The following is a 27,831-nucleotide window of genomic DNA, read 5'->3' on the forward strand; positions in this document are numbered from 1 at the left end:
TTTTTTGAAGAGTTACTCACCTTGAGGCTTAACGAGTTTTCTCATCAGATCTCACCAAACTCACCTCATTAACAGGCTGTCTCTCCTGATTCGAACCTCATATTACTCTTCTCTGTTCCCCAGAGAGCATGACACTCACAGAATAGCCACTGAAAGACTATTCCTGGCATCCACGCCATCTTAAAAGACTGCTGGTAACCTGAACAAATACTGGCATTCAGAAGCTGCCCTGTTTAGTGATGAGCATTCATCCAGAAGATGCCAGAGAAAGTAAAAGTAGCGCTAAGATTCTCCAAGACTCTCTGGAGCTCCTCGGGGACAAGGTGGTGCAGAAGAGGGGTGTCTCTTACCAGATAACCAGCAGAGGAGGCCAGGCTGGTAGCCTGGTAGCCTGGTCTGAGATCAGGGTCTGTGTGGTCTACCCAGTCTGGAGGAATGGCCAGCAGTGCTGTAAGATAAATATCACACTCATCTCTCCGCTGCCTCAAACTTACCTTATCTCTGGTCCTGCCCGCAGCGCCCCACAAAAGCTCATGATCTGCCACTTTCGCTAATGATTTCAAGATATTCCCACACTCACTCTCATTTGCTTCCACTGCTCACACCACTAACCTTGCAGGGTTTGCACTGCCTACTGACACGCCTAGGACCTGGTCACCATCTTTAGACTACCTGCACCAGTACTTACAGCTGTGCAGTCCACTTTCCGTTCACTCAGTCAATCCTTTTCTCTCAGGATGACCCCTGCAGGGGATGCTAAACCAACCATGAATGCCAACCGTGAAAGTATCACTGTTCATTCCACTGCACCTCTCCCCTTAACCCTACTCTTAGTACCATTCCTTGCCTGCCACTTCTAACCCCTGACCATGGAACCAGTCGATTGTCCATGAACTCAGCAGAGAAATGGGCTCCTTCACTGAATGCCTCTACTTTGACCTCTAAGGGAGAAAGTTCCGAGACCTACAAAGGCATCTGAAAGACTATCTCCAGCGACCCTCACCAGCCAAGACACTGACACCTCATTGGGAACATCATGTTTAGGAAGTGTGGGAACATATTCTGGTAAGTACCTTACTGTGAACACTTCATACCTGTCACTCAGAGGACTGCTGGAAACCAGGCATCTGCTCAGTCTCAAGCATGCGAAGGCAGTATGGCTCCTGCCATCAGGGACTGTTTCCACATGCACACGGAGGTCCAGGAACAGCAGATGGCTAGATGAAAGGTAATGGCCCTTATTGCCTAGAGGCTACAACACTGCAGCTACACTATGGGGACCCAGCTGCTTTAAGCATGCAATCGTCTGGCTACCTCCACGAACAGGTTGGTAGCTGCTATGGAGAACCAGGGTCAATGGTCTCAGGGTCTGCTGGAGAGGAACTTCATCAGCCCAACCAATGATCCTCAGGACCAAAGGCATTCTTGCTGCGACAGCGGCACACCAGCACTCTTTCTGCGAGTTACTCTGCGTAGACCCCACAGACTGTGACCCACCCACTTGAGACCCAGCCAGAAATCCTTGGACAAGAATTCCCAACTCCCAGTACAGCTCTCAGTTGTGTTAGCCCTAAGCCATGACAAGCCCCTATGGTGCTACAGGGCTAACTATGGCCCACCCCCTGGACTTCAGAAACAGGGACTCCCTGTGTGAGATCATCCTGATCACAGACCTGACCAATCCCCTAAACTTGGAGAGGAGGTTGCCCTTGACTCTCTGTCCAGGACCTCTAACAGCTGAGTGCCTCCATGAACTCAGTGAGGAACACTCCCCATGGCTTTAAGATGGCTGCCTACTTGCTTTACATGCAGTGTGTTTGTCACATAAGCTGTGACATGGCACATGTATGCAAACTTTATGCCCTGTTAATAAGGACTGATGACCAGCAAGAGAAAGTGCCAGATTGTGTGACTGCACTAAAGGCAAGGCTACTTGTGAGCACCAAGGTAATTTCTAAATGAGAGCAAGCAAGCAGCGCTAAGATGCAGTCTCATCCAATCTGGGACCTGGGTCCTTCTCTATACACGGAAACCATCTTTGCAGCAATGACGCAATGTTGGTTGTCATTGCACCGTGCAAGGTAGGTCTGTTCTTCCTAAACATCCTGCAAGTGGATTGGAGAGGTGCCTTAAAGATCCTGTGATCAAATATCAGATGTTGATGTGTCCATTCATGAAGAGTGTACATGCTGGTGTCCATGGCTATGATCCTGGCACGCTGTTTTGTGTTGAGAAACATGGTGGCTCCTTGAGGCCAAAGTTGACCTGAAATCACCAGATCCTCACTCAGACTTCCATGTTGAGAATTCTCAATGACTCATTTACTTGCAGGAGGTGGCAGGGTCAGAAGCTGCATATTAATGAGGTGAATTTTATAATTAATAAGGTCAATACTAAACAATACTTCCCCTCAATAGTCAACTCAGTTGGATGCCTAGATCCTGGTGAAAAGTTGCAGCAAATTGCTTCTGACATTGAGATAGGTCTCAATGGACATCTCACATGACTCTGTCCCATTTTGTGCCATTACCTTTATCGTTCAGGCTCCTGTTAAATCCTGATCATTTGGCAAAAGAATTTGGCTATTTGCAGTGATGTAGTGACACAGTGGTCAACATTGCTGCCTCACAGTGCCAGGAGCCCAGATTCGATTTCAGCTTTGGGTGACTGTTTGTGTGGAGTTTATACATTCTCCCCGTGTTTGCATGGGCTTCATCCGGATACAATGGTTTTCTCCCACAGTCCAAAAATGTGCAGGTTAGGTGGATTGGCCATGGTAAATTTTCTGTAGTGACTAGGGATGCATAGGCTAGGTGTATGGTAAATATGAGGCTACGGGGATGGGGGTAGGGGGCTGGGTTTTAGTGGGATGCAATTTGGAAGGTCAGTGCAGACTCAATGGGCTGCATTTGGATTCTATGATTCAATGATTCTCTGATTCCAAGTCAAATCTGCAAGACTCTTAAATCAATCTAAATATTAGATTGTACCATGGTTTCCGGGTAGAGGGGTCAGTTTCTTGGGGACACGAGTTCAGGGTGTTGGGGCTGAAGTTTAAAAGAGATGTGCGAGGCAAATCTTTCGCAGAAAGAGTTTTGAGTGCTTGGAACACACAGCTAGATGAGGTGATGGAAACAGACACCATAGCAGCATTCAAGAGGTGTCTGGATGAATGGGAGAAAGTGAGGACTGCTTTGCTGGAGCATCAGACTGAAGAATGTGGCGCTGGAAAAGCACAGCCGGTCAGGCAGTATCCGAGGAGCAGGAGAGTTGACTTTTCGGGCATTACTGATGAACGGCTTATGTCCGAAACGTCGATTCTTCTGCTCCTTGGATGTGCCTGAACTGCTGTGCTTTTCCAGCACCACACTCTCATACCTGGACGAGTACATGAATAGGAAGGAAGAAAAGGATACAGGCCCTATAAGTGAAGACAATTTTAGTATGGAAGGGCAAAATATGTCGGTGCAGGCTTGGAGACTGAAGGGCCTGTTCCTGTGCTGTATTGTTCTTTGTTCTAGTGCTGAATTAAATACTTCAAAGGTTAACAAAGTTCTTGTTTGTGGCTAATCATCTATGAAGATTGCCTGAGTAGATTCCATAGCGGGGAAAATTGTGCATGGTGTGTGAGAATTAATGAGAGCTCTAGACCAAATCATTTTGTTCCACAGCTTCTACATAGCAAAAGATTTAAAGTTGTTTCCTGTACGTGTTTAAATAAAACCAATGTATTGGCTGAAATTATCTTGAATGAGTCCTCAGTTGTATTTCTCATTTCACAGCATCATATGCTGTCGTTCTTACTCAGCAGCTCTATGGTTTTGTGGATTGTTGATTTTCTAAGATGGATATCTCCTTCCTGAAGATCTCTGGAATGATCCTGAGGCATAGAAATTCAGCACCATAGTAATATTAGGCATAGAGTGGGCACTACTTAAAGACATCCTCCATCACAACATGGACATCAATGACTGTCTTCCTAGAGAAGTGCAGCCTTTGCTGATGCTGCTGAAGCAACATTTACACCTTTCCTGATGAAGACCTTATGCTCGAAACGTCGACCTTCCTGCTCCTCGGATGCTGCCTGACTGGCTGTGCTTTTCCAGCACCACACTTTTTGACAACATTTACAGAAAGCTGAGCCTCACCTCTATGATCTAAGGCAGTAGGCCCTCTGCTTTAAAGTGAGTGTAGGTGACTGATTATGTGCCCTTCTGCACTGTCCTCATCTTTGTCCCCTTTCTAGGCTCATACACTGAGGTGTTGAGGCCGGCAAATGGTGCCTGGAGCTTTCTTTCATATTCTTCCTCACTGAAGGTCTCAATAACTGACTGAGAGAGACCTATAACAAATAGCTGAACAATTAACTATCTACCAACTCCCAAGCCCCTGTTATTCCTCACATACAAATGTCAAGTCACAAGAGTTATCCAATGGAATACCTCCACTGTGCGGTTTGGCACAAAGCTACTATGGACCCAGTGTACCCACCCCTGTTAAAGCAGATTTATCACTCACTGCCTGCCATAATGGATCTGATGCTAAGCACCTATCTTGTTAGAAATGGCAAGGCTCTGAATGTACCACTCATAAAACCTAAAGCAGCTCATAAAATGGTGGAAGTGAAACCCTCCTCCCACCAGCCCAGCCATATTCCACTCCATCCTGCTTCCAGCGCCTTCTGCCATGATTTTTTCAGCTCTCCTGTTTCTCAACCTGTCCCCAAAGTACCCATGAAACTTGGGCTATCATCTCCCATATTACTGCTAATAAAGCAGACATTAAATAAGGGCTGCTCTTACCAATGCCCAACTGATGAAAAATTGCTAATAACTGCAAGACTTCTCAGCTTAAAGAAACTTTGAAGATTGTAGTCCTTCTCCCACCCTACCCCAGTTCCAACCTTCCAGCTCAGCACTATCCCAATGACCTGTCCTACCTGCCAATTTCCCTCCCCAGCTATCCGCTCCACCCTCCCCTCTGACCTATCGCCTCCATCACCACCCCATCCACCCATTGTACTCTTTGCTACCTTCCCCCCCCGACCTATCACCTTCATCCCGACCCCCATCCACCTATTGTACTCTTTGCTACCTTCTCCTCGACCCCAACCCCCTCCCCACCTCCATTTATCTCTCCAACCTGGAGGTTCCTTGCCTCCATTCCTGATAAAGGGCTTTTGCCCGAAATGTTGATTTTCCTGCTCCTCGGATGCTGCCTGACCTACTATGCTTATCCAGCACCACACTCTAATCTAGACTCTGAGTTGTTTTGTGTCAAGTCTTTTGTGTCTTGATTGGCATGTAGAGTTAGCTCTGCCTTCTCCCCACTTTACTGTTTGCATCATTCATGAAATGCTATCCATAAAAACAACATAATGCAAAAAGACTGGAAACAGAAGTCACTGGTTTTTCAGTTTATTCACATAATACCATGAAGAAAAAGTTGCAGAGTTTAGAGATGTACATTATACTGATCTTCATTGAATGACAGTGTACACAGTATTCTAAAAAAAGAAAATGTTCAAGTGTGAAGGCTCTGCTTTTCAAAGCTTGCAATTTGATTCATTTCAGTAATGAACCTGATTCTTGCTTGTGAGTTATTCTCTTTGAAGTGTTTGTCTTTTCTCAGGCTTAACATGATGCAGTGGACACGCAGGAATACGGTCAGTACATCAGGCTAGAACATAATAAAAATTAACAATGCCTGGAAGGTCTAAGTGATAAATCAACAAGAATGTGTATTACTTAGATATTTCTGACATTATTTGTTCTTATTATTTCCTCTAAATAAAAAGCAGCCAGCAATTTCATTCTCTTTCCATGTATCAATCTACTGTCTACCAGAGAATGTGGAATTAACCATTAACAATTCATGAAAGCTATGGAAGCTAAAGAAGTTAAACCGTGAATTCCGACTTATTAAATCTAGTACACCTAAGTTTCAGTTGCATCTTTAATATCTATAGAAACACAAAAGGACAGAATTCTGAATGCATCATTCTGTTGTCATTTTGTTGAATATTTTCAGGCTGCAGTAACTGTATATTTATTGTAGCCTGCTCCAGTTCCATTTATTATTTTGAGCTATATAGTGTTTCACAATCAGAACTATACCATGTAGCAGTTTTGAATGAGAAAATTGCAATACTAACACTTCCTTAGATGAGTTGCCGAGGCCCTGCATCCCACTGCGACTGGTTTTAATAAGAATTATCTCTTCTGAATGGTTAATTAGACCCAGCAGTCTGGAAAGTTACAGCTAGTCTTTTTAAAACAACATGTGCAGCTACATAGTTATTTAAAATAAATTATACGTTTACCAGAAACTATTCTTTAGCCTTTCTAGGAATTTGACAGAAGTCATTTCTGATTATGTAACTTTGGTGAGATAAAAATTGCGCTGACAATTCATTTGCCTATTTTTATTTTTTTTTAAATATGTAAAAGAGAAACAGAAATCTATCACTTTTGTCTTTTGTCACACTGTATTACAGAGAAAGTGACAGTCAATATGATTTCAACACAACTTCAAACAACAATGTGGATTTCTGTAGAACATACACCAAATATTTCCCTGAATGAATGTTGATATCATACTCATTTTAAAAGTTATTAGGAAATGAGTAATTGCAAGTAACACACAGAAAATTTCAACAGTATATAAAACTATAGGTTAGGTGGATTAGTGATGGGGAAAATGCAGGGTTACAGAGATAGAGTAGAGGGATGAGTCGAGGTGGGATGCTCTTCAGAGAGTCAGTGTGGACTTGTTGAGCCAAATGGCCTGTTTTCACACGGTCGGGATTCTATGGATTCAATGAAAACATTATTTAGCTTGTTTGTACAATATATCTTTCAAGAAATTATTTCTATGGGGAATTTCAATTTATGTAAAAAAAAGGAGCATGGTTGAGACCATTGTATTTGATGGTGAATCGAGAAAAGGGAACGCATATTCACTACTGTCTGAAATAGTGGTTTCTCCTGAGGTTAGGACAGTATGTTAAGAGTTGGGACATGGAATCTAGGTTGATCATTTATATCATTAATTCATCTTTGGCTCAGACTGCGCAAAATCAAATTATGCTTTTAAAAATATGTGTGATTAAAGGCTGGGCTTAAATAAAATTGGGACGCTAATCTATTTCTAGTAGCCAATGAAATATAGTGTAAGTGAGGTTTACAAATACCCATGAGATTGAATCAATGGATAAAAATTCCACTCCTTTATCAATATATTTTAAGAACACAGCTAGGACCATAAATATTTTTATTAGTTACAAGTAACTAATTGCACAAAGTAATATAATTACTCAATTACTATTTCTTGTTCAATTTCACTATACTACAAAGCAGAAACATTTAATTATTTTCTATTCAGATCGAATAAAGTAAGGCAAGCAATGAGCTATTTTAACAACACCTTTAGAGTAGAACATTAGGGAACAGTTAGAATGACTTGGGAGCAGGTATGAATGAACTTAGTGATCAGATGTACGCTGCACTATTGACTGATGAACATGTTCAGTGGGCTTTTTTGTCTCGAGAGTGTGTGGTGCTGGAGAAGCACAGCAGGTCAGGCAGCATCCTGATGAAGGGCTTATGCCCAAAACGTCAATTCTCCTGTTCCTCGGATGCTGCCTGACCTGCTGTGCTTTTCCAGCAACACACTCTCGACTCTGATCTCCAGCATCAGCAGTCCTCACTTTCACCTTTTCTTTTGTCTGTGGTGCCGGACCTGATATCGGCCTCTTATTATTACAGCCAAAAGCATTTGACCAAGGATTGTAAACTGGATTTGATGCCATTGTTCAGGAATCCATACAACACAGGATTCAAGCAACAGGACAGCAAACCCAGCAGGTGACAGATGCAATACACCAGCTTGAAGTGCCTGTTAGAGATTAGATTAGCATTGAAGTCAGTTACAAGGTGAAAAATATGCAGAGGCATCCAGCTTACAGTGAAAGCAACAATTACTATGGTCAGTTTGTAGAAAACAATGCGTGATCGTTTCCTCAACCTTGTGATGGATTTTGGTGTCACTGGAACATTATGTGAATCTGCAAGCTCTTCAGATTCCACAGCTTTCACTTCAAAACATACAGGTACACCTGGTAGAAAGGAACTGGGTAATGGCTGTGTACTATCCGAACCATGGATTAGGAAGAGATCATTATGAGTCTTGCCATTATCTTGAACTTTAGCCATGACAGGCATGACACTGGCACACTTCTTGCTATATCTCTTCTTGTGTTTTCTCAGAAAGGAATAGTTCCATCCTTGCACGTTTGTCTGTTGTGCTTGAAACTGTTTGTTGGCTGGTTGGTGTATGGTTAAATTTATCATTTCACTCTCCTCAGATCTCCCTTGTCTGCTTGGCACCGTAACACTTATTTTTCTGCAAACACTAGCATGGCTGATTGTTAGACAAACTATTGGCAAAATATATTGGATGATTAATAAGGATAAGGTATAGGCAATTCTGTAAGAGTCAGATGGCCATGACTCAATGCACAAGTATGTATTTTTTAAGGTATCCAAGTGAACAGTTTCACTTAGGTCTATGATTTTATGAAAGATAGGTAATGGTGAGCAAATAGTAAATCCAATAATCCACACAGTTCCCATTAGCAAATATCCAGTATTTATGGTAAAATGATTGGATAATGGATTGCTTATCATATGATACCTAACCATGGCAATTGACATTAGCATGAGTATAGAGACCATGACCGACACACACTGAACAAATGGCACTATATAACACATGATCTCCCCAAAGATCCACTGGTCTAAAAGAACATATGTCAGTGTAAATGGTGAACAGAACAACAGAATTAAAATATCAGATAAGGCTAAATTTCCAATCAGAAAATTAATGATTGATTTCTGTTTTAGATTTTTACACAGTGCAATTACAACAAAGAAGTTGCCAAGAAGTCCTAGAATAGTAATAAGTGTGTAGACTCCAACCAGTAAATATTTTATATCATGAATACTTCCATTATAATCATCCCAAGAAGGGAGTCCCAGTCCATATGCCATAGTGTTGTTCCTATTATATAAAGTGACAGTGATATTACTTTCATTTTTGTCTTCAAAATCCATTTTGGACAATTGGATTTATAAATATTGAGAAAAAAATCTTGTGTTCATAAACATGAATCTAGTACATAATTAGGAAGAGTGTATTAAAATGTAAGGTATGAAAGATAACCTGAAAAATTGGAAATTAGGGAAGTTTTAAATTGTCACGAGTCATGGAACTTGGACATCAATGGATAACAACACCACATATACTAAGTGACACCCAAGGCATGTGATTTCCATTTAATATTACACTACTGCAGTCTTTTCAATGGTAAAAATGCGCAGTGGGCATGCACAGTGAAATATTTCAGGTTCCCAATGAATGTGAACAAGGTGTATAAGTTGCACTATTCAGTTACTTCAAATCTGCACCAACTAAGTAATTTAGTCTCAAAATATTAAAATAAAGCTCATCGAAAAGTTGATCAACTTGTTTGAAGTTGCAGTTTTTACATCGGTGATTATGCCTTCTGATTTATGCAGTATTTTGGAATCTTCCAAGCAGTCGTGTGAAATGAAGTCATAATATGACTTTGTTGTTCCATACCAGTGAGCATGACAGAGTGGCAGGGAATGTTGCTTTCTGTTGTCAATCTATGAGTCGTCAGGAAAAATAATTATTCCATGGACCATTCCAGTCTTGGTGTCTTTTTACAGCATTCCTAACACAGAATATAAGAAAACATATAGAGTAATGTAACAATTTAAATTTAAAAAATCAGAGTAAAACCTGTTAAACTGTAAATATATGTATATATAGATACATCTAATTGAAGTACCCTGCTGAAATCAGAACATGCCAACAGCAAAAGGTGGTCTGACAAAAGTAATGCCAAGCAAGCAAGATTACCAATGAAAGGAACCAACTAATATTACAAAACACCCATCTGAAACACTGATGTACATTCCACCATTCTCATCCATTATCGAGCAACATTTGACTCTGCATGATAAAAAAGGGAATTGAACTTTCTCTATTCCCTAGAAGTGATAATCCCCAGAAATATTTGATTCAGTTTAATTTGTTTTATATGAAGCCAAAAGCCTATTGCACAGCCACACCTAACTATGTTTAAGAATTTGGGAACAAATAATTTTATTTTTGGAAGCCTGATGGGCATAGCAGGAGAAATTGGATAACGTCTTTTGTATTGTTTGCGAGAAAGAGCAGGGAGTTCTCACAAAACCAACATTACAACATAACTACAAAAATAGATTGATTGATCATGAACTGTATTATAGATGTAATAGGACCTTGTTGTGTACAAATTTGATGATGTGTTTGCTTGTACTGTCATTGTCGATATCCTGTAAAGTAATTCACATCATATGAATTTTGTTCATGCATTTCTGAGTTACTTAATGAGGTGGTACACAAAATTTGGTTTTTCTCCAACACTGGCTACGGTAGACTTTTTACAACAGAGTTGAACAGATTATTATTTCTGAATGTTTGGATCTTCTTTTTGTTGCTAGTGAAAACCCATGTTAATGCTGCAAGGCGTATTCACCAACAGCAGAAAGCAAAATATGACCATAATAATATTAATATTTAATTTTTAATTCCTTATTGCACAGCTGTGACAGCACCAATTTTAAAGCAATTAAAGGTTACAGTACATATAGTTGCCTGAATTGCTCTGTGTTTATTGTGCGGTAATTAGCACTATATAGTTTGCATATTTTGTATGTTAATAATTTAGTTCTGATCCTTTATTGCATTTTTTATATCCAGCAAACATCTATCGTCTGGATAACTTTGAGTTAATTTTAATTGGACTGAGCAAATTCTCTCATCAAAAGTGAGAGATGTGGAATCTAAATTTTTAAACAAGTCAAGCCAATACTAAATGGGCAGCACGGTGGCTCAGTGGTTAGCACTGTTGCCTCACAGCACCAGGGACCCAGGTTCAATTCTAGCCTCGGGTGACTGTTGGTGTGGAGTTTGTACATTCTCCCCAAGTCTGTATGGGTTTCCTCCCACAGTCCAAAGATGTACAGGTCAGGTGAATTGGCTGCACTGGGATGTGTAGGCTAGGTGCATTACTTAGGGGAATATGTCAGAGTGGGATAATCTATGTTGACATATTGGGCCGAATGGCTTGTTTCCACACTGTAGGGTTTCTAATGAAAGACTAATTTCCCTATTTGATTATAAGAAACTGTTTTGTTACTTTTACTTTTTTGTGTATTATTCCTAACCAAATATTTTATCCGAATGTTCAATTGATTAACATTTGGGAAAATAAAGTTTAGGAGAAACTCAAAGGTATTATTTCACAGAAAATGCTTATTTTTGTTTGAATTCAAAGGCACAAAGCTTTTTAAATGAATGGAGTCACTCTGAAATTCAAATGGCTTCTGCTGCTCAGTGATATCACTGGGATAGATTTGATTAAAAGGAGTCCCAAAATGCAAAAATGTTAGAGATTAATTTTTAAAGATGTAACATATATAAATGCATTTTTACTTTTTGAGTGAAAAAATGGTACCAGAATTGTGATCTGTGGTGATGATGATGCAAAATATTCAAGGTCAGAAGTCACATGACACCAGGTTATAGTCCAACACATTTATTTGAAATCACCAGCTTTCAGAGCGCTGCTCCTTTGTCAAGTGAAGTGAAGGGAAGCACACAGGCACAGACTTTATAGGCAGAGAGATCGAAAGGTAGTACAAATGGAGATTTGTCAGGGTGAATAACAAGTCTCTGCAGGTCTTCAGAAGTGTCAGATGGTTTGAGTAAAGTGTCAACTGCTGAATAGCAAGTGAAGGGATGACCTATGATTACATTAATTGAGACAGGGAGATAATTTAAAAAAAAATTAAAAACAAAATGGGACTAGAGATAAACGAAAAGGCTGGAATAATGTGGTAGGTATGCTGAGAGTTGAACCAAAGTAACAAGTAATCCAAAACTATATAAACTATTTAAGGTGGAGCGATCAAAACAGGTTACCTTGGTAATTATGTCAAATTAGGACAGTAAGGAAGATTTCACAAATAGAGAAGAGCATGATGGGATTACATGTAGCTAGACATGACCCAAGATCACAGTTGAGGCCATGTTCATGGGTACAGAATTTGGCTATCAGTGTCTGCTCAGCGATTCTGCATTGTTGTGTGTCTTGAAGGCTGCCATGGAGGACACATACCCAAAGATCTTGACCGTTGACATGTACCCCAACTGGGAGGGAACATTCCTGTCTGGTGATTGTTGCACAGTGTCCATTCGTCTGTTGTTGTAACATCTGCATGATTTTGCCAATGTACCATGCCTCAAGGGAATCCTTGCCTGCAGCACATGAGGCAGACATTTGTTGAGTAACATGAGTACGTGCTGTGTACATGTTGGTGGTGTTCCCATGTGGGATGGTGTTATCCATGTTGATGATCTGAGATGTTCTGCAGAGGTTGCCGTGGCAGGGCTGAGTGATGTTGTGATTGCTGTTGTCCTGAAGGCGAATGATGGTCTGCTTAAAGATATTAACATTACATGGGAACACCATCCACCACATACATGGCAGGTACTCATGTGACTCGACCAATGTTGTCTACCTCACATCTTTCATGCAATAATGCCCCAAGGCATGGCATATTGGAGAGACCATGCAAACGCTGCAACAACGGGTGAATGGACACGCACAACAATTGCCAAACAGAGATGTTCCCTCCCAGTCAAGAAACACTGCGGCCGTCAAGGCCATTCAGCCTACAATCGTTAGTAAGTGTTCTCCAAAGTGATACAACAATGCAGAAATGACCGAGCAGAAACTGAGAGCCAAGTTTTGCACCAATGAAGACGGCTTCTACAGTGACCTTGGGTTCAATGTCACGCTACATGTAACCCCACCATATTGTTCTGTATTTGTAAAATCTTCCTTACTGTCCTGTTTTGACACCATCATCTCATTAACTTGTTATGATCTCTCCAACTTAATTAGTTTGGATTACTTGTTACTTTGGTTAGACCCTCAGCATGCGACTCTTATACCTATCATGTTATTCCAAACATTTGGTTTGCTCTAGCACCATCTTATTTTTAATATTTTGTAATTATCACACTGCGTCATTTAATTGGTTCATAGGCCATCCCTTCACTTGCTATACAGCTGTTGATGCTTTACTCATACCATTTGACACTTTTGACGAACTGCAGAGACTTGGTATTCACCCTATAAATTCTGTGCCAATGTGCTTCCCTTCACTTCACTTGACAAAGGAGCAGCGCTCTGAAAGCTTGTGATTTCAAATAAACATGTTGGACTATAACCTGGTGTTGTGTGACTTCTGACCTTGTCCACCCCAATCCAACACAGGCACCTCCATATCACAAAATATTCACTCCAGGCTTGCTTCCCCCTTTTAATGATTAACAACAAAAAAAAATGTTAACCTGTGATCTCATGTAGTTTAACCATAAATAACTAGGAATGGAGCAGGAGGGTTGGATGCACAGTACAGTACAGATGCAGATGAAAGTGGTTACTGTGTAAGATGGGTAGAGCAAAATGATCCAGCTCTCCAAGTCTGTTGAGATCGTGAAACATTTTTAAACCAGGGAACAATCTAATGGTCCTCTTAGAAAATTCTCCAGGACCTCTATAAACAGCTGGATTTTGCACTCTAAATAAAGGCTAGGCAAGGACTTGAACGAAAACACTGCATGTATATTGTGCAATATTAGACTATCATTACAATATATCCTAACACATCGCTTTTGTTGTTATTATCATGAGTTGTTTCCTTCTGATGTCTCTGTGCTATGCAATGTCTGGGCCTAAAACTCTGGCTTTAAGTTTTTGCCCTTCCACAGTGTACGCACACAGATGCAACGCAGGGTTAACTCTACGTCTGAATTTCCCCTGATAAAAAAACCTGACCATCACACTCCATTTTCACACGACAAAATTTGTCAGATCGGTGTTTCAATTTATGAGGGATTTCAGGCTCAGAGCTACTTTCTCAACGCTGCTTCAGTGGCCGGTGTAGATTACTGAGATTTTTGCATGCAAAAATAGAACTCTTGTCTTGCAAAATTAATGAATTACAAGAAGATAATTGACTTTACAGGAGAGAAGCTGTCTTTGGAGCCTGTCATGTAAGAATTTTAAAATGCTATCCAATTCATGCCCCACCCATGGTTTTTAAGCAATTTTTGACTTTTTCAACTATATATCCAATTCTCTTTTGAAAGTCACTAACGAATGTGCTTTAGTTTCAGGCACTGAATTTCAAAGCATAACAAATTGCTGTACAAAACAACTTCTCATCAATAACTGTTTGGTTCCTGCCAATTATGTTAATGCTGTGTCTTCTGGTTTCTGATCGAGCTGCCAGTTGAAATAGTTTACTTACTCAGCAACTCTGGGTGTTCGACTCTGTTTTTTTTTTCTGGAAGGCTGACTCGAACTGCTCTAGGGTCTGACTGAAAATCAAATCTGAAATGTCCACTTAGAATCTGAAATTGTTTTTGTGCAGATTATATTTTAATGATGTCAATATAAAGGGAATCGTCTACAAAACGTTATACTGAAATCAAACTACTTAATTTTACTGAAAACCTAATGTTTACATGGGTTGTCTGGCAAGTGCACTATATTTTACTGGAGACCCTGGTCCTAAGTAAAATTGCCTGTGTGTTAACCCATCCCTTTTCACTCTGCTCAGTTTGAAATTCAATGATATGAAGTGCAGAAAATTTGTGCTTTATGACAGTCGGCCATAGGATAAGTTATTGATAAGGTCTTAATATTAGTTTATAGAATCCACTTATAAAGCATAGAATGTTTTCATTTGATTTGTGATCAGCAATCAGTTCAACATAGATATTTCTGCTAATGTGGGTACCCAGTTTGCTCCTGTTTGATGTTTTTTTTGGCTCCATAATGCAAGTCAAATCTATGACATGATTGGCAGTTTGATTGGCAGGTTATAGGAAAATACTGTGTAAATATATGCCCATTTTATTATATTGCAAAAAATATGATACAATAAATAGTTTGTTTTTTTTAATAATGAAAAATACTTAAGGTCATAACTTCCTTATACTAGCTGAATTAAGGGCCACATGTTTCATTATTATAATCTGTTTGTCAAACACAATTTAATATGTACAAGTTGTCTTTGGGAGTAGTGAAAAATACTGAATATCAACATTCACAAATGAGGAAAGAACCTGGACAAGCTTAAGTGATGAAGTGAAATATGCACTTCAATTGAAAGGAACCTGGAGATATGAGGTGTGACAAATTGAAAATTGACATTTCATTATGAGCTAAATGGAAATGCGTTTGTTCTTTCATTGCAGGAATAAGACCTTGTGTTGCTAGCCTGCTTTTAACTATCGTCTATTTCTGTTCCTGCTTCAGTTCATCTCCTGCTGAAACCCACATCCGTGTTTTTGGTCCCCAAACAAAACTAGGCCTTCCAATACAATCCTGGTTACTCCTCATCTTCCACTCACTGTTAACTTCTCGTTATCCAACATTCTGCTGGCTCTATCTTAATTTGCGTTCAACCATCACTTTTGTGTCCACTGGCTGTCAATCTAAGAGTGCCTTGATTACAAAATTCTCATATTGCTTTTCAAGCTCTTCCGTGTCCTTATTCCTCCCTTGCTATGGAACTTCCTTAAACCCTTATACTCCATAACCACCTGATGAAGGAGCATCGCTCCGAAAGCTAGTGCTTCTAATTAAACCTGTTGGACTATAACCTGGTGTTGCGTGATTTTTAACTTTGTGCACCCCACAGTCCAACACCGGCATCTCCAAATCACTTAAACCCGACAACTCTCCGAGATCTTTGTGCTGCTTCATTTCCAGTTATTGCCCATCCCTAATGTTAATTGCCGCACTATTGGCTGCCAAGATTTCAGCGATCTTTGCTTTAGTCTTTGGAAGTTGCTCTCTTAACCTTTCCATTTTACTATCTTTCTGTCATCTTTTAATTCATTCTCTAAAACATACCTCTTCAATAACAATCCTAAGTTGATTGTCAGGATGATTTCTTGCACATTCTGGGTTTCAAGCTGTTGTTGTCCACTTGGTAGAATCACATCATGTCCTACGTTACTCATGACTGTTTCAGGGAGAACACCTTCTTGACTTGACACCAATATTCTGTTATTGGCATTCACCACTGGTTTTGGACCAAGGTGAAACAGTCAGCTTCACCAGTTGCTTAAACTTTTGAAATATCTTTCCCCCAAGCGATCTGACGTTCACTGGGCACTTTTCAGAGCTTGGAGCCTTCTATGATTTTGTGCAATATCCAGGAAATTATATGATCAGGGCAGTGAATAACCTGCAGGATGGCTTTGATGAGCCTTATTTCAGCATTAGGTTTGCACATTGAGCAAATGCTTATCCATGACGTTTCTGGTAAGGCATCATATTGTTGGAATCTCAATGCTTATACTGACCAACGAAGGTAGGTTTTTCTTAGACAAGTAGTAGAACACCCAGACTGATTTCTCAATAAGGATACCAAGGAAAAGGGAACTCACTTGACTGCTCCATTTCAAAAGTCAATTTGAAAATAGGATGGAGTTTATTAAGACATATAATTATCACGTGCAGTTGCAGATTCAAATACAGTAAACATATCAGTAACATATCAGAAGTGTGAGGGGAAATGAAGTTACTTGTCATTCTATTGGAAACATTTCTCATGGAACTCAACAAAGATATTCCTGAGCACTGGCCCGAGTGGGGATCTTATGGCAAAATTACCCATTTGGACAGGCATAAAACTGAACCCACAAATACTGTTTCAAACAATTATGGTTTTAGACCTTTATGATATAGTATTGCAGCTCAGATGCTTGTAGCTATTTTGAGCACTACTTTGGTGAATAGGCTAGCAAGGTCAAATGAGCAGTTTGAAGACAGAAAGAACATTTATAAACCCAGTGCCTGGTTCAACTCAACAAAACAGGTGACTGACATTTGTTGGTTCATTTCTTAGGCTGATAAGTCAGAGTCATCCTTTATAATTTAACAAAGCCTGACTGTTTAGTGTCAATCAGTATTAATAGATGTGCTTTTCATGACAATGCTTATACCAATCACAGTTCACTTGTCAAACCAATCAGCACTCTCTATTCTAAGTTGTACAAATGTTGGTTTTCTCCTTGAATTTTTACTCTGTGAATTGTGAGTGCAAGATGAAAAGCTTTGAATGAATGTGTATTGTTTCAGCAAATCTCAAGTTCTGTATTCCAAATAACAACCAGCACAATTGTTGAATCAAGAAGCCTGAATTAATTTTAGCAATGGATTACACTAGTTCTTGTCAACAAATCAAAGTAAGAATTATTAGAAGGACATTAACCTGGAAGAGTTGTCACTTTTTTCATTTATTCATTGAATGTGGGTATCACTGAGAATTTATTGCCTATCCCTACTTGCCCTGTAGTGGGCAGTGCTGAGTTGCCTTTTTGAATTGTTGCAGTCCTTGGGGTGAAGGGACACTCACAGAGACTCAAAACATATACTTATAGGAAGGGAGTTCTACAATTCTGAACCAGTAACAAGGAGTTCCAAGACAGCATAGTGTGCCACTTAGAGGGGAAGCTGTAACTGATGGTGTTCTCATGCATCTTCTGTTATTTTCCAGTAAATGATGGAGGTTGCAGGTTTGGAAGGTGCACTCAGGAGAGCCTGAGTTGCTGCAGTACATCTTCTGGATGTGTCTAGTTGCGAAGGGAGTGAATTTTGAAGGTGATGATTGGTGAGATGCTAACCAAGCAGCTACCTAATCCTGGATGGTGTCAATTTTCTTGAGTGTTGCTATAGCTGTACCCGTAAGGGCAAGTGAAGAGAATTTCACTCCTGAATTGTGTCGTGTGTGATGGACAAGTTATGGGATGACAGGAGGTGAGTTATTCATTGCAGAATTCCGGCTACCATAACCATAGTAATTATATGGCTAGTCCAGTTCAATCTCTGGTCAATGGCAACCCTGGGATGTTGATAATAGGTGATTCTGTGATGGAAATGTTGTTGAATGCCAATTGGAGATAGTTACTTTCTCATTTATTGGAGGTGATCATTGTTTGATACTTATGCGGTGCAAACATCACTTAGCAATTATCACCCCAAGACTGGATATTTTCCAGGTCTCATTGCATATGGGTAAGGGCTGCTTCAGTAACTGAGGAGTCACATATGGTGCAGATTATTGTGCACTTATCAGCAAACATCCTCACTCTGACCTTGTGCTGGAGAAAGGTCATTGATAAAGCAACTGAAGATGGTTGGGCCAAAGACATTACCCTAGGAACGCCTGTAAGGATGTCGTGGAGCTGAGATGACAGGCAACCATCACCATTTGCACCAGGTATGACTTCAATTTTTGGAGAGTTTTCCTCTGATTCCCATTGACGAATGCCGAATACAGTGTTAAAGCTGCTGCAGAAATATTGAATTCATGACTTTTCTTTCAGCCAGTAAATGTCAATAGATTCCTTTGAACTGCTGCAGAAGTCCATAACAAGTGTTGTCATGCAGCAGCCAAATAGTTCTGTAATGGTATATCAATAGAAATTGGTGTCATTTCTAACAATACACTGTCTTTCTGCAGATCAAATGATTTCTTCTACTTTCAATTATTGTAAGTTTATTTCCTCTTGAAATACTCAAATGTTGCAGATATAAACATTAATTTTACTCTAAAGTACTGTGATGGGGTAATTTGCACTTTCTGTACAGGTGAATGCATTACAATGAATAAACATGTGGAATAATGCAACTGAGTCACTTGTTAAACTGTTAAGCATATACGTATGAACCTACATTTGCAATGGTTGACCAGTTTCCAGCACCAATAAAAACAGAAGTTACTGGAGAAACTCAGTAGGTCTGGCAGCATCTGGGAACAAACAAAGTTAACATTTTGGGTCCCGTGACCCTTTATCAGAACTGATTGCAGTAAGGAACAGATTGGTCTCTATGCTGAAGGTGAGGTGAAGGGAGTGAGGAGAAGTAAACGGTAGATGGAGATGGCATCCAGAGAGTGAGAACAGCAGTCGGTCAGACAAAGTATTGGTTAATGGTCAGCCTGGGGAAATCAATAACTGCTAAAAGGGTCCATTGGTAGCTGACAATGAGCTGTTTCCAGTTGCTGCCCACGTAATGACAAGACCTGAAGTGTGATGCTTGGGGTAAGGACATGGGAGGAGGTGCTCAGGCCCTAAATTTACTGATTTCGATACTAACTTCTAAAGGCTACAAGGTCCCAGAGTGGAAAATGAGATACTGTTCTTCCAATCCCGTAAATCTCAGCCCAAGCTGGAAGAACAGCATCTTCATTTTCCATATCGGGACCACTCGGCCTTCTGGACCCAATATCAAGTTCAAAAATTAGCAGTTATTGATTCTCCCAAACTGACCATTACCCATTTCTTTCTCTGCTCAACGCTAGGAGAAAGTGAGGACTGCAGATGCTGGAGATCAGAGTCGAGAATGTGGTGCTGGAAAAGCACAGCAGGTCAGGCAGCATCTGACGAGCAGGAGAATCAACATTTTGGGCATAAGCCCTTTCTGATGCCTGATACATCAATTCTCCTCCTCCTTGGATGCTGCCTGACCTGCTTTGCTTTTCCAGCACCACACTCTCGTCTCTGCTCAACTGGTGTTCTTTTTAAAAACTAAAAGAACTGCAGATGCTATAAATCAGAAACAAAACCAGAAATTGGTGGCAAAAGTCAGCCTGTCAGGCAGCATCTGTGGGGAGAAATCAGAGTTAACGCTTTGGCTTGAGTGACCCTTCCTCATAACTGATTCTGTTCTGAGGAAAGGTTACTTGACCCAAAACATTAACTCTGCTGTTCTCTTTCTCTGGGCTCTATCTCCACAGATCATTCGCTCTTCCCCCTCCCTCATGCCACCTTCAGCATACACAGAGGAACCTCGATTATCCGGCGTTCAATTATCCGAACTTTGGATTATCCGAACACGAATGCAAGGTCCCGATGCTTGGCTAAACTATGCTATTCGGCATTCGATTATCCAAACATTCGATTATCCAAACATTCGATTATCCGAACAAAATATTCCCCGGCGTGTCATTCAGCTTCCTTTGTATATCAACCTTTTCTTCACTATAATCACGCCTGAAGATGGGTCACTAGATCCAAAATATTAACTCTGGTTTCTCTCACTGATGCTGCCAGACGTGAGTTTCTCCAAAAATTTCTGTTTTTGTTTCTGATTTCCAGCTTTCAGTTCGTTGTTTTTATCTTGGACCAGTTCCCTGTGTTCTGTCGGTGTGCCTCAGATAATGTGTGAGAATATCTTTTTAATGTTGTTTTCTTAACTGCAGATATTCTGTATTTTTAAGCATTAACACTGACAATGTGACTTGAATGCCACTATGGGCCATTTCCTGTATGTGCAACACTCTCCCATCACTGGAACCTCCAGTTTTCCACATTTAACTTGCTACTTCTTACAAGTTGGTAGGCTTCTCCATCTTGCCTGCATATTAGTTTGTGTTTGTTTCTTGGTTACCCTCCATATTGATTCATTTCTTCCAATCCTAGCTAGAATGAATGAAACTAGAGTGATGTTGTCTTTTACATTGCAAGATTATAAATTAAGAAAACCCCTTTCACTTACTTCAATAAGTAAATAACAAGGTAAAGAAGCATTATCAGCAGGATCAACATACTAACGTAATGTAAAAATGGCAATATTAGTCCGTGATTTTTGATGCTGATGTAGAAAAATATTGCTCTTCATTGCATAAAACAAATTAACCTTCTTTATTAATTACAAACATGCAGGTATTTGGAAAGGCAAGGACTGATTATGGATAGTCAACATGGCTTTGTGCGTGGGAAATCATGTCTCACAAACTTGACTGGGTTTTTTGAAGAAGTAACAAAGAGGATTAAGGAGACCAGAATGGTAGATGTGATCTATATGGACTACAGTAAGGCGTTCACCAAAGGTTCCCCATGGTAGACTGGTTAGCAAGGTTAGATCTCACAGAATAAAGGGAGAAGTATCCATTTGGATGCAGAACTGGCTCAAAGGTAGAAGACAGAGGGTGGAGGTGGAGGGTTGTTTTTCATATTGGAGGCCTGTGACCAGTGGAGTGCCACAAGGATCGGTGCTGGGTCCTCTACTTTTTTGTCATTTACATAAATGATTTGGATGCGAGCATAAGACATACGGTTAGTAAGTTTGCAGATGACACCAAAATTGGAGGTGTAGTGGACAGTGAAGAAGGCTACCTCAGATTACAACAGGATCTTGACCAGATGGGCCAATGGGCTGAGAAGTGGTAGATGGAGTTTAATTTAGATAAATGTGAGGTGCTGCATTTTGGGAAAGCAAATCTTAGCAGGACTTATACACTTAATGGTAAGGTCCTAGGGAGTGTTGCTGAACAAAGAGACCTTGGAGTGCAGGTTCATAGCTCCTTGAGAGTGGAGTCACAGGTAGATAGGATAGTGAAGAGGGTGTTCATATAGATCACATCTACTGCTCTGCCTTCATCAATCCTCTTTGTTACTTCTTTAAAAAACTCAATCAAGTTTGTGAGACATGATTTCCCATGCACAAAGCCATGTTGACTATCCCGAATCAGTCCTTGCCTTTCCAAATACATGTACATCCTGTCCCTCAGGTTTCCCTCCAACAACTTGCCCACAACCGACGTCAGGCTCACTGGTCTATAGTTCCCCGGCTTGTCCTTACCACCCTTCTTAAACAGTGGCACCACATTTGCCAACCTCCAGTCTTCCGGCACCTCACCTGTGACTATCGATGATACAAATATCTCAGCAAGAGGTCCAGCAATCACTTCTCTAGCTTCCCATAGAGTTCTCGGGTACACCTGATCAGGTCCTGGGGATTTATCCTCCTCTGTAATCTGGACATTTTGCAAGATGTCACCATCTATTTCCCTACAGTCTATATCTTCCATATCCTTTTCCACAGTAAATACTGATGCAAAATATTCATTTAATATGTTCCCCATTTTCTGCAGCTCCACACAAAGGCCGCCTTGCTGATCTTTGAGGGGCACTATTCTCTCCCTAGTTGCCCTTTTGTCCTTAATGTATTTGTAAAAACCCTTTGGATTCTCCTTAATTGTATTTGCCAAAGCTATCGCATGTCCCCTTTTTGTTGTCCTGATTTCCCTCTTAAGTATACTCCTACTTCCTTTATACTCTTCTAAGGATTCACTCGATCTATCCTGTCTATACCTTACATATGCTGCTTTCTTTTTCTTATACAAACCCTCAATTTCTTTAGTCATCCAGCATTCCCTATACCTACCAGCCTTTCCATTTCACCCTGACAGAAATATACTTTCTCTGGATTCTCGTTATCTCATTGCTGAAGGCTTCCAATTTTCCAGCCGTCCCTTTACCTGCGAACATCTGCTTCCAAACAGCTTTCGAAAGTTCTTGCCTAATACCGTCAAAATTGGCCTTTCTCCAATTTAGAACTTCAACTTTTAGATCTGGTCTATTCTTTTCCATCACTATTTTAAATCTAATAGAATTATGGTCACTGGCCCCAAAGTGCTCCCCCAGTGACACCTCAGTCACCTGCCCTGCCTTATTTCCCAAAAATAGATCAAGTTTTGCACCTTCTGATTTCCTTTAACCCTATCTGCTAAAGCTATCTCATGTCCCCTTTTTGCCCTCCTGATTTCTCTCTTAAGTATACTTCCACTACCTTTATATTCTTCTCAGGATTCCTATGCCATCTGTACCTGACATAAACCTCCTTTTTCTTGACCAAAGCCTCAATTCTAGCCTTGGGCAACAGTCTGTGCGGAGTTTGCACATTCTCCCCGTGTCTGTGTGGGTTTCCTTTGGGAGCCACAGTTTCCTCCCACAGTCCAAAGATGTGCAGGTTAGATGAATTGGCCATGCTAAGTTGCCCGTAGTGTTCAGGGATGTGTAGGTTAGGTGCATTCGTCAGGGGAAATGTAGAGTAATAGAGTAAGGGAATGGGTCTGTGTGGGTTACTCTTCGGAGGATTGGTGTGGACATTTTGGGCCAAATGGCAGGTTTCCACACTGTAGGGATTCTGTGATTCTATGTATACTCAGTATGCCTCATCCAATTCAACAAAATAGAGTGACTGCCGTTCACAGGTTTATCTCTCAGGAGAATAACATAATAAATCGGAGTCAACTTGCCTGATTAAAATTTAAACAAAGCCTGTTTGTTAAATGTCAATCAGCATTAATAATGTATTCTCCATGAAAATGCATCTATCAATGAGAGTACTTGCCAACCAATTAATCTTATCTACTCATGCAGTATCATTGTTGATTTTTCCTTTGAATTGGTATTCTTGTGAATTGTCCTGATGAGTGCAAGGTGAAACCTATTGAGGAAATATGCCTTTTCTCAGTAACATTGTTTTTTTTGGTATGACCAAATGATACCATGTTTAATTATTCAATCAACTATTACAAAGAGGTTGCATAAATTTTTCTTTTTTGCTTCTTTATGAATTTTCTTCTTTTAGTCTCTCTGTTGTAGAAGTTAATTCTTTGGGTGAGTATAATACAAAAGGGACTAGATTGGGTTGGGATACCTGGTTGGCATGGACAAGTTGGACTGAAAGGTCTGTTTCCATGCTGTATATCTCTATGACTCTACGACGTGGATAATAGTGTCCAGTTGGGCTTCACTTAGAGTCATAGCGTCATAGAGATGTGCAGCATGAAAGAAACCCTTCAGTCCAACTCGTCCATGCTGACCAGATATCCTAAATTAATCGAGTCCCATTTGCCAGCACTTGGCTTACATCCCTCCAAACCCTTCCTATTCACATACCCATCCAGATGCTTTTTAAATGTTGTAATTGTACCAGCCTCCACCACTTCCTCTGGCAGCTCATTCCATACACGTACCACCCTCTGTGTGAAAAAGTTGCCCCTTAAGTCTATTTTAAATCTCTCCCCTCTCACCATAACCCTATACCCTCTAGTTCTGGACTCCACCACCCCAGGGAAAAGATACAAAGCCTTGTTAGGGAGTGATGCCAATCAGGTGAATCAACCACAAGTGGATGTCATAGCACAATTAGATCTCTTTCTTCTTTATACTTTACGCAAGTGTGCTTCAAGAAGTCATGGGTAACGATCAAGCAGAAAGACATTGATTGTTCTTTCCTAACCCCTGGCCTTGAAAGCAATTGTTGCTTTACTACTGCTTCCCATGTGTGAGTTGTTCATTTTGGTAAAAACAATGACTGCAGATGCTGGAAACCAGAGTCTAGATTAGAGTGGTGCTGGAAAAGCACAGCAGGTCAGGCAGCATCCAAGGAGCAGTAAGATTGACATTTCAGGCAAAAAACTCTAATCTAGACTCTGGTTTCCAGCATCTGCAGTCATTTTTTTTACCTCGTTGATTTTAACCCTACTGTGAATCCTCTTGCAAGGATGCCTGCCTTGAAGAAGTTTTCCTCCTCTCTCTACAAGAATCTCAGGGAGTCCCTCTCCCACTGCAACTCCCAGGTCATTTCCTCTCCTCTGAAGCTCTTCAACCAGGTCCTGAAGCAAACTCGGTACCACAGCCACATTTGCTTCCTCAGTGCCTGCCTCCGTAACCAACTCATCCCACACGGACTCCGGACCACCTTTAAACCAGCAGAGTTTGGACCCGAACAGGACAAACAGTACAGACTACAGATTCAAAAACACCAGCAACGGTTCTCCTTCAAGATCCTCTGCTCCACACTTGCAGCAATGCGCTGGCCCCTAACCTCTCTACAGTCAGCCCTGCCTCAGCTGATGGCCACACTCTCTCAGAAGTGCAAAGGACCCCTCCTTTACTATATTCTCAGGAGAGTTCATACTCTCAACAAACAGTATTTCAACACCATCTCAAACATCAAAAACTGCAAGTACAACAAACTTTTATCTACCTACCTCCATAACCAGCGCTCCTCAAACATTCCAGTAGATTCCTCGGGTCTCTGGAACTGCTCGGACACCATTAGCTATGCGGCTCATGCAGCCACGCTGATTGATGATGTCACTTCTGCCCCCATCATGGCCGCTCCCACAGCCACTTCCGCCCCTCACAATTCCTCATGCAATGAAAGGCTTTTGCCCGAAATGTCGATTTTACTGCTCCTCAGATGCTGCCTGAACTGTTGTGCTTTTCCAGCAACACTCTAATCTCTTGTTCATTTTCACTCTCACTCTCTCTGTCATGCATAATTCAGCTATTCAAGGCACAAACTCTCAAAGCCCATGGACAAGTCTGAATTATGACAAGAAAGAATGAAATGCATTCTTTGTAACTCACACATAATATGTGACAATCAGTAATTTGAAATAAGAATTCAGGAACCATAAGACATAAACTTTAAATAATATTTGAGGTATTATTTATTTCAGGAGTTGCTCTCTCACATTCAGTCTCCCTCCACAAATTCTCTCTTACTATCTCAATAACTAAATCTCTCTCTTTCACTCTCACGATGTTGCAATTCAAATCTTATTTTGTCAATTGTCTGTTATGGCAAATTTTGCTTCCAGACTCTGTTCGTTTGACTGCAGCATTTTTGTTGCAATAATATTTAACAGCTGAAAAGCTTGGTAAAGAAACACGAACGGGTATCAAAAGATTTGCAATTGATACTGAAAAAAGATCTCGATCAAAATTGCTTTGGTTGACAAACAGAATTTGGAGCAATAAAAAGGGTGAATGCTGGAGAAACTCAAGCAGGTCTGGCAGCGTCTGGTAGACAGAGAAACAGAGTTAAAGTTTTAAGTCCAGTATGACTCTCCTTCAGCCTCTTTCAGACTCTTCTTCAGAATTTAAAGTCGATTAGTCTGTCCTTCAACTGTTAGCAAGTCACTAATAACAAAGCAAGCCCTGGTATGTTTTCAATTTAGTGTCGTGAGTGCGGTGCTGGAAAAGCAGGTCAGGCAGCACCCGAGGACCAGGAGAATTGATGTTTCAGGCAAGAGCCTTTCATCAGGAATATTTTGAATTTAGTCTGCCTACTTCAAAGGTTATTGCAAAGAGAATAGTGGTGCATTTTCCAAAGATGAGATAAAGAACCAAGTGATTTTCGCAATCATTTTGCTCATTTTTGTTTCATTGTTTCCCTTAGTCTTAATTCTCCCCTTCTGTTATTCCCTGCCTGAAAGGATGTACAGGCAATCAATGCCAATGTACCTCTAGAGATGCCCATCAGGATATGAATGACAATAGCCCCAGGCAATTCCTATCAATTTTCTGTCTTTTCTTCTAGTATAGGATAGAAGCAATTCATTTAAACAGAATATATTCTTCCTGACAGCTGGGCTGACACTGGGGGCTTACATGAGAGGAACCCTGGGATCCAGACACTTCCTAAAGGGAATACAGTCAGAATATTTACAAGGGAATACATTTTCAAATCGATTTTGGTAATTCAGTGAGGTCAGAGAACCAGTTATTTTGTAACCTGTTCATTCAAAACAAATCTACCGTTTGCAATATTTAACCAAATCATTTGGTGATTTGAGGTTGCAAGATAGATAATATGAAAGAAAGATATTTGGTTTTATCTTTTGATTTATTTATTTCCCTTGTGTATTTGTCTGTATTGTGTAATGTTTTGTCGCTATGCTAACCTCTGGCACTGGACACATTCACCGTGCACCGTTTCTGTTGGCAGAATGTCAATATCAATTTATAATTTCAACCAAATTGGGTGATTATGTGTGATTTCTTCAAAAAAAAACTTTTTCTGTCAGGATACACAGCATAGACAAATATGGCAACAAAGCATTTGTTTATATTTTCCTGTGAACATTCAGATTTGCAGTCAAACAGGGCAGGTGGCAAATTATATCAGGCAGTGCTTTATTTTATTCCCCACCCCACCCCCCAAATTCATCATTATCCACCCCTCCATGTTAAAACAGACGAATGATCGCAGACAATTTGCTCCCGTGCTTTTCTGACAATCGTAAAAATCGCTGTGCTCCCTTCGTTGCAAATCTGCTGCGCTCCGGGAATAGTCTGATCATTCGCTTAAATATCAACAGAAAATGAAAGATGTCAATCCCAACGCGCTGGGCAATTTCCCAGTTAATGCGCCCGTCTTTAATGTGACTGTGCAGTGAGATGGATGGGGAAACCATCCATGTCAGGATCGACACCAAGTCAGTGAAACAGTGGAAGTAGAATAGTCCCAAATGAGAGAACAAGCGGCGCTGCAGAAACGTCTCCTTCACCCACAACATGCCAAGTCTTAGAGATCACTTCGCGCATTGGTTACAAAACCCAAAGTAAGAGTTGAATTACCTGCGATGGGGAGCGGGGTGGTCAACTGCTCCTTGGTCTTTATCGCCATTTCCCTGCCGAGGCGAGGCACCGTGGGTTCCACTCTGACCGCGGTGAATCTGTTAGATTTCCTGGAGGTTCTCAGCTTCAAACTGGAAACTTGGGAATCTGACTTAATCGCTGCCTCTCGGTGGTGTGGGGTGGGGGGATATCCTTGGCTCTCGGCTTCAGCTCTTGACACGCTCTTCATTTATTATGTTTTCTTCCCCCCACCCCAACCTTGTCCCCCTTCCGACTTATTTCACTCGGGCTCATATTTCTCAGCCCTCGCCTTCCATTGGGAGTCCCGCCCACGTCCTGTTTTGTAATGTCTCCACAAACTCTGCAGTAGCCAAACCTCCCCCCCCCCCCCCCTCCTCCCTCCTCCGCCTTACTAATCCCACAGCCCTCGATGAACGAGCGGGAGGC

General features: G+C 40.8%; 2 protein-coding genes across 4 annotated transcripts in view; one reads left to right on the forward strand and one right to left on the reverse strand.

Moving 5' to 3' along the window:
- Window positions 1-5,393: 5,393 nt before the first annotated feature.
- On the reverse strand, window positions 5,394-27,738 carry LOC140478804 (neuropeptide Y receptor type 5-like). The gene is made up of 2 exons (XM_072572241.1): window positions 27,385-27,738; window positions 5,394-9,757 (listed from the first exon to the last, which is right to left on the reverse strand). The coding sequence occupies exon 2, from the start codon at window positions 9,111-9,113 to the stop codon at window positions 7,761-7,763; it is 1,353 nt and encodes a 450-aa protein (XP_072428342.1). The 5' UTR covers window positions 9,114-9,757; window positions 27,385-27,738; the 3' UTR covers window positions 5,394-7,760.
- LOC140478848 (neuropeptide Y receptor type 1-like) overlaps window positions 27,213-27,831 on the forward strand; it is a 45,843-nt gene continuing 45,224 nt past the window's right edge. For all 3 annotated transcript variants that reach the window (XM_072572388.1, XM_072572654.1, XM_072572563.1), the window contains exon 1: window positions 27,213-27,368. The gene's annotated coding sequence lies outside the window, so the exon portion shown is untranslated. The remainder of the gene's footprint in view (window positions 27,369-27,831) is intronic.

The sequence above is a fragment of the Chiloscyllium punctatum genome, chromosome 1, assembly GCF_047496795.1.
Source record: "Chiloscyllium punctatum isolate Juve2018m chromosome 1, sChiPun1.3, whole genome shotgun sequence".
In the NCBI taxonomy this organism is placed as follows: Eukaryota; Metazoa; Chordata; class Chondrichthyes; order Orectolobiformes; family Hemiscylliidae; genus Chiloscyllium; species Chiloscyllium punctatum.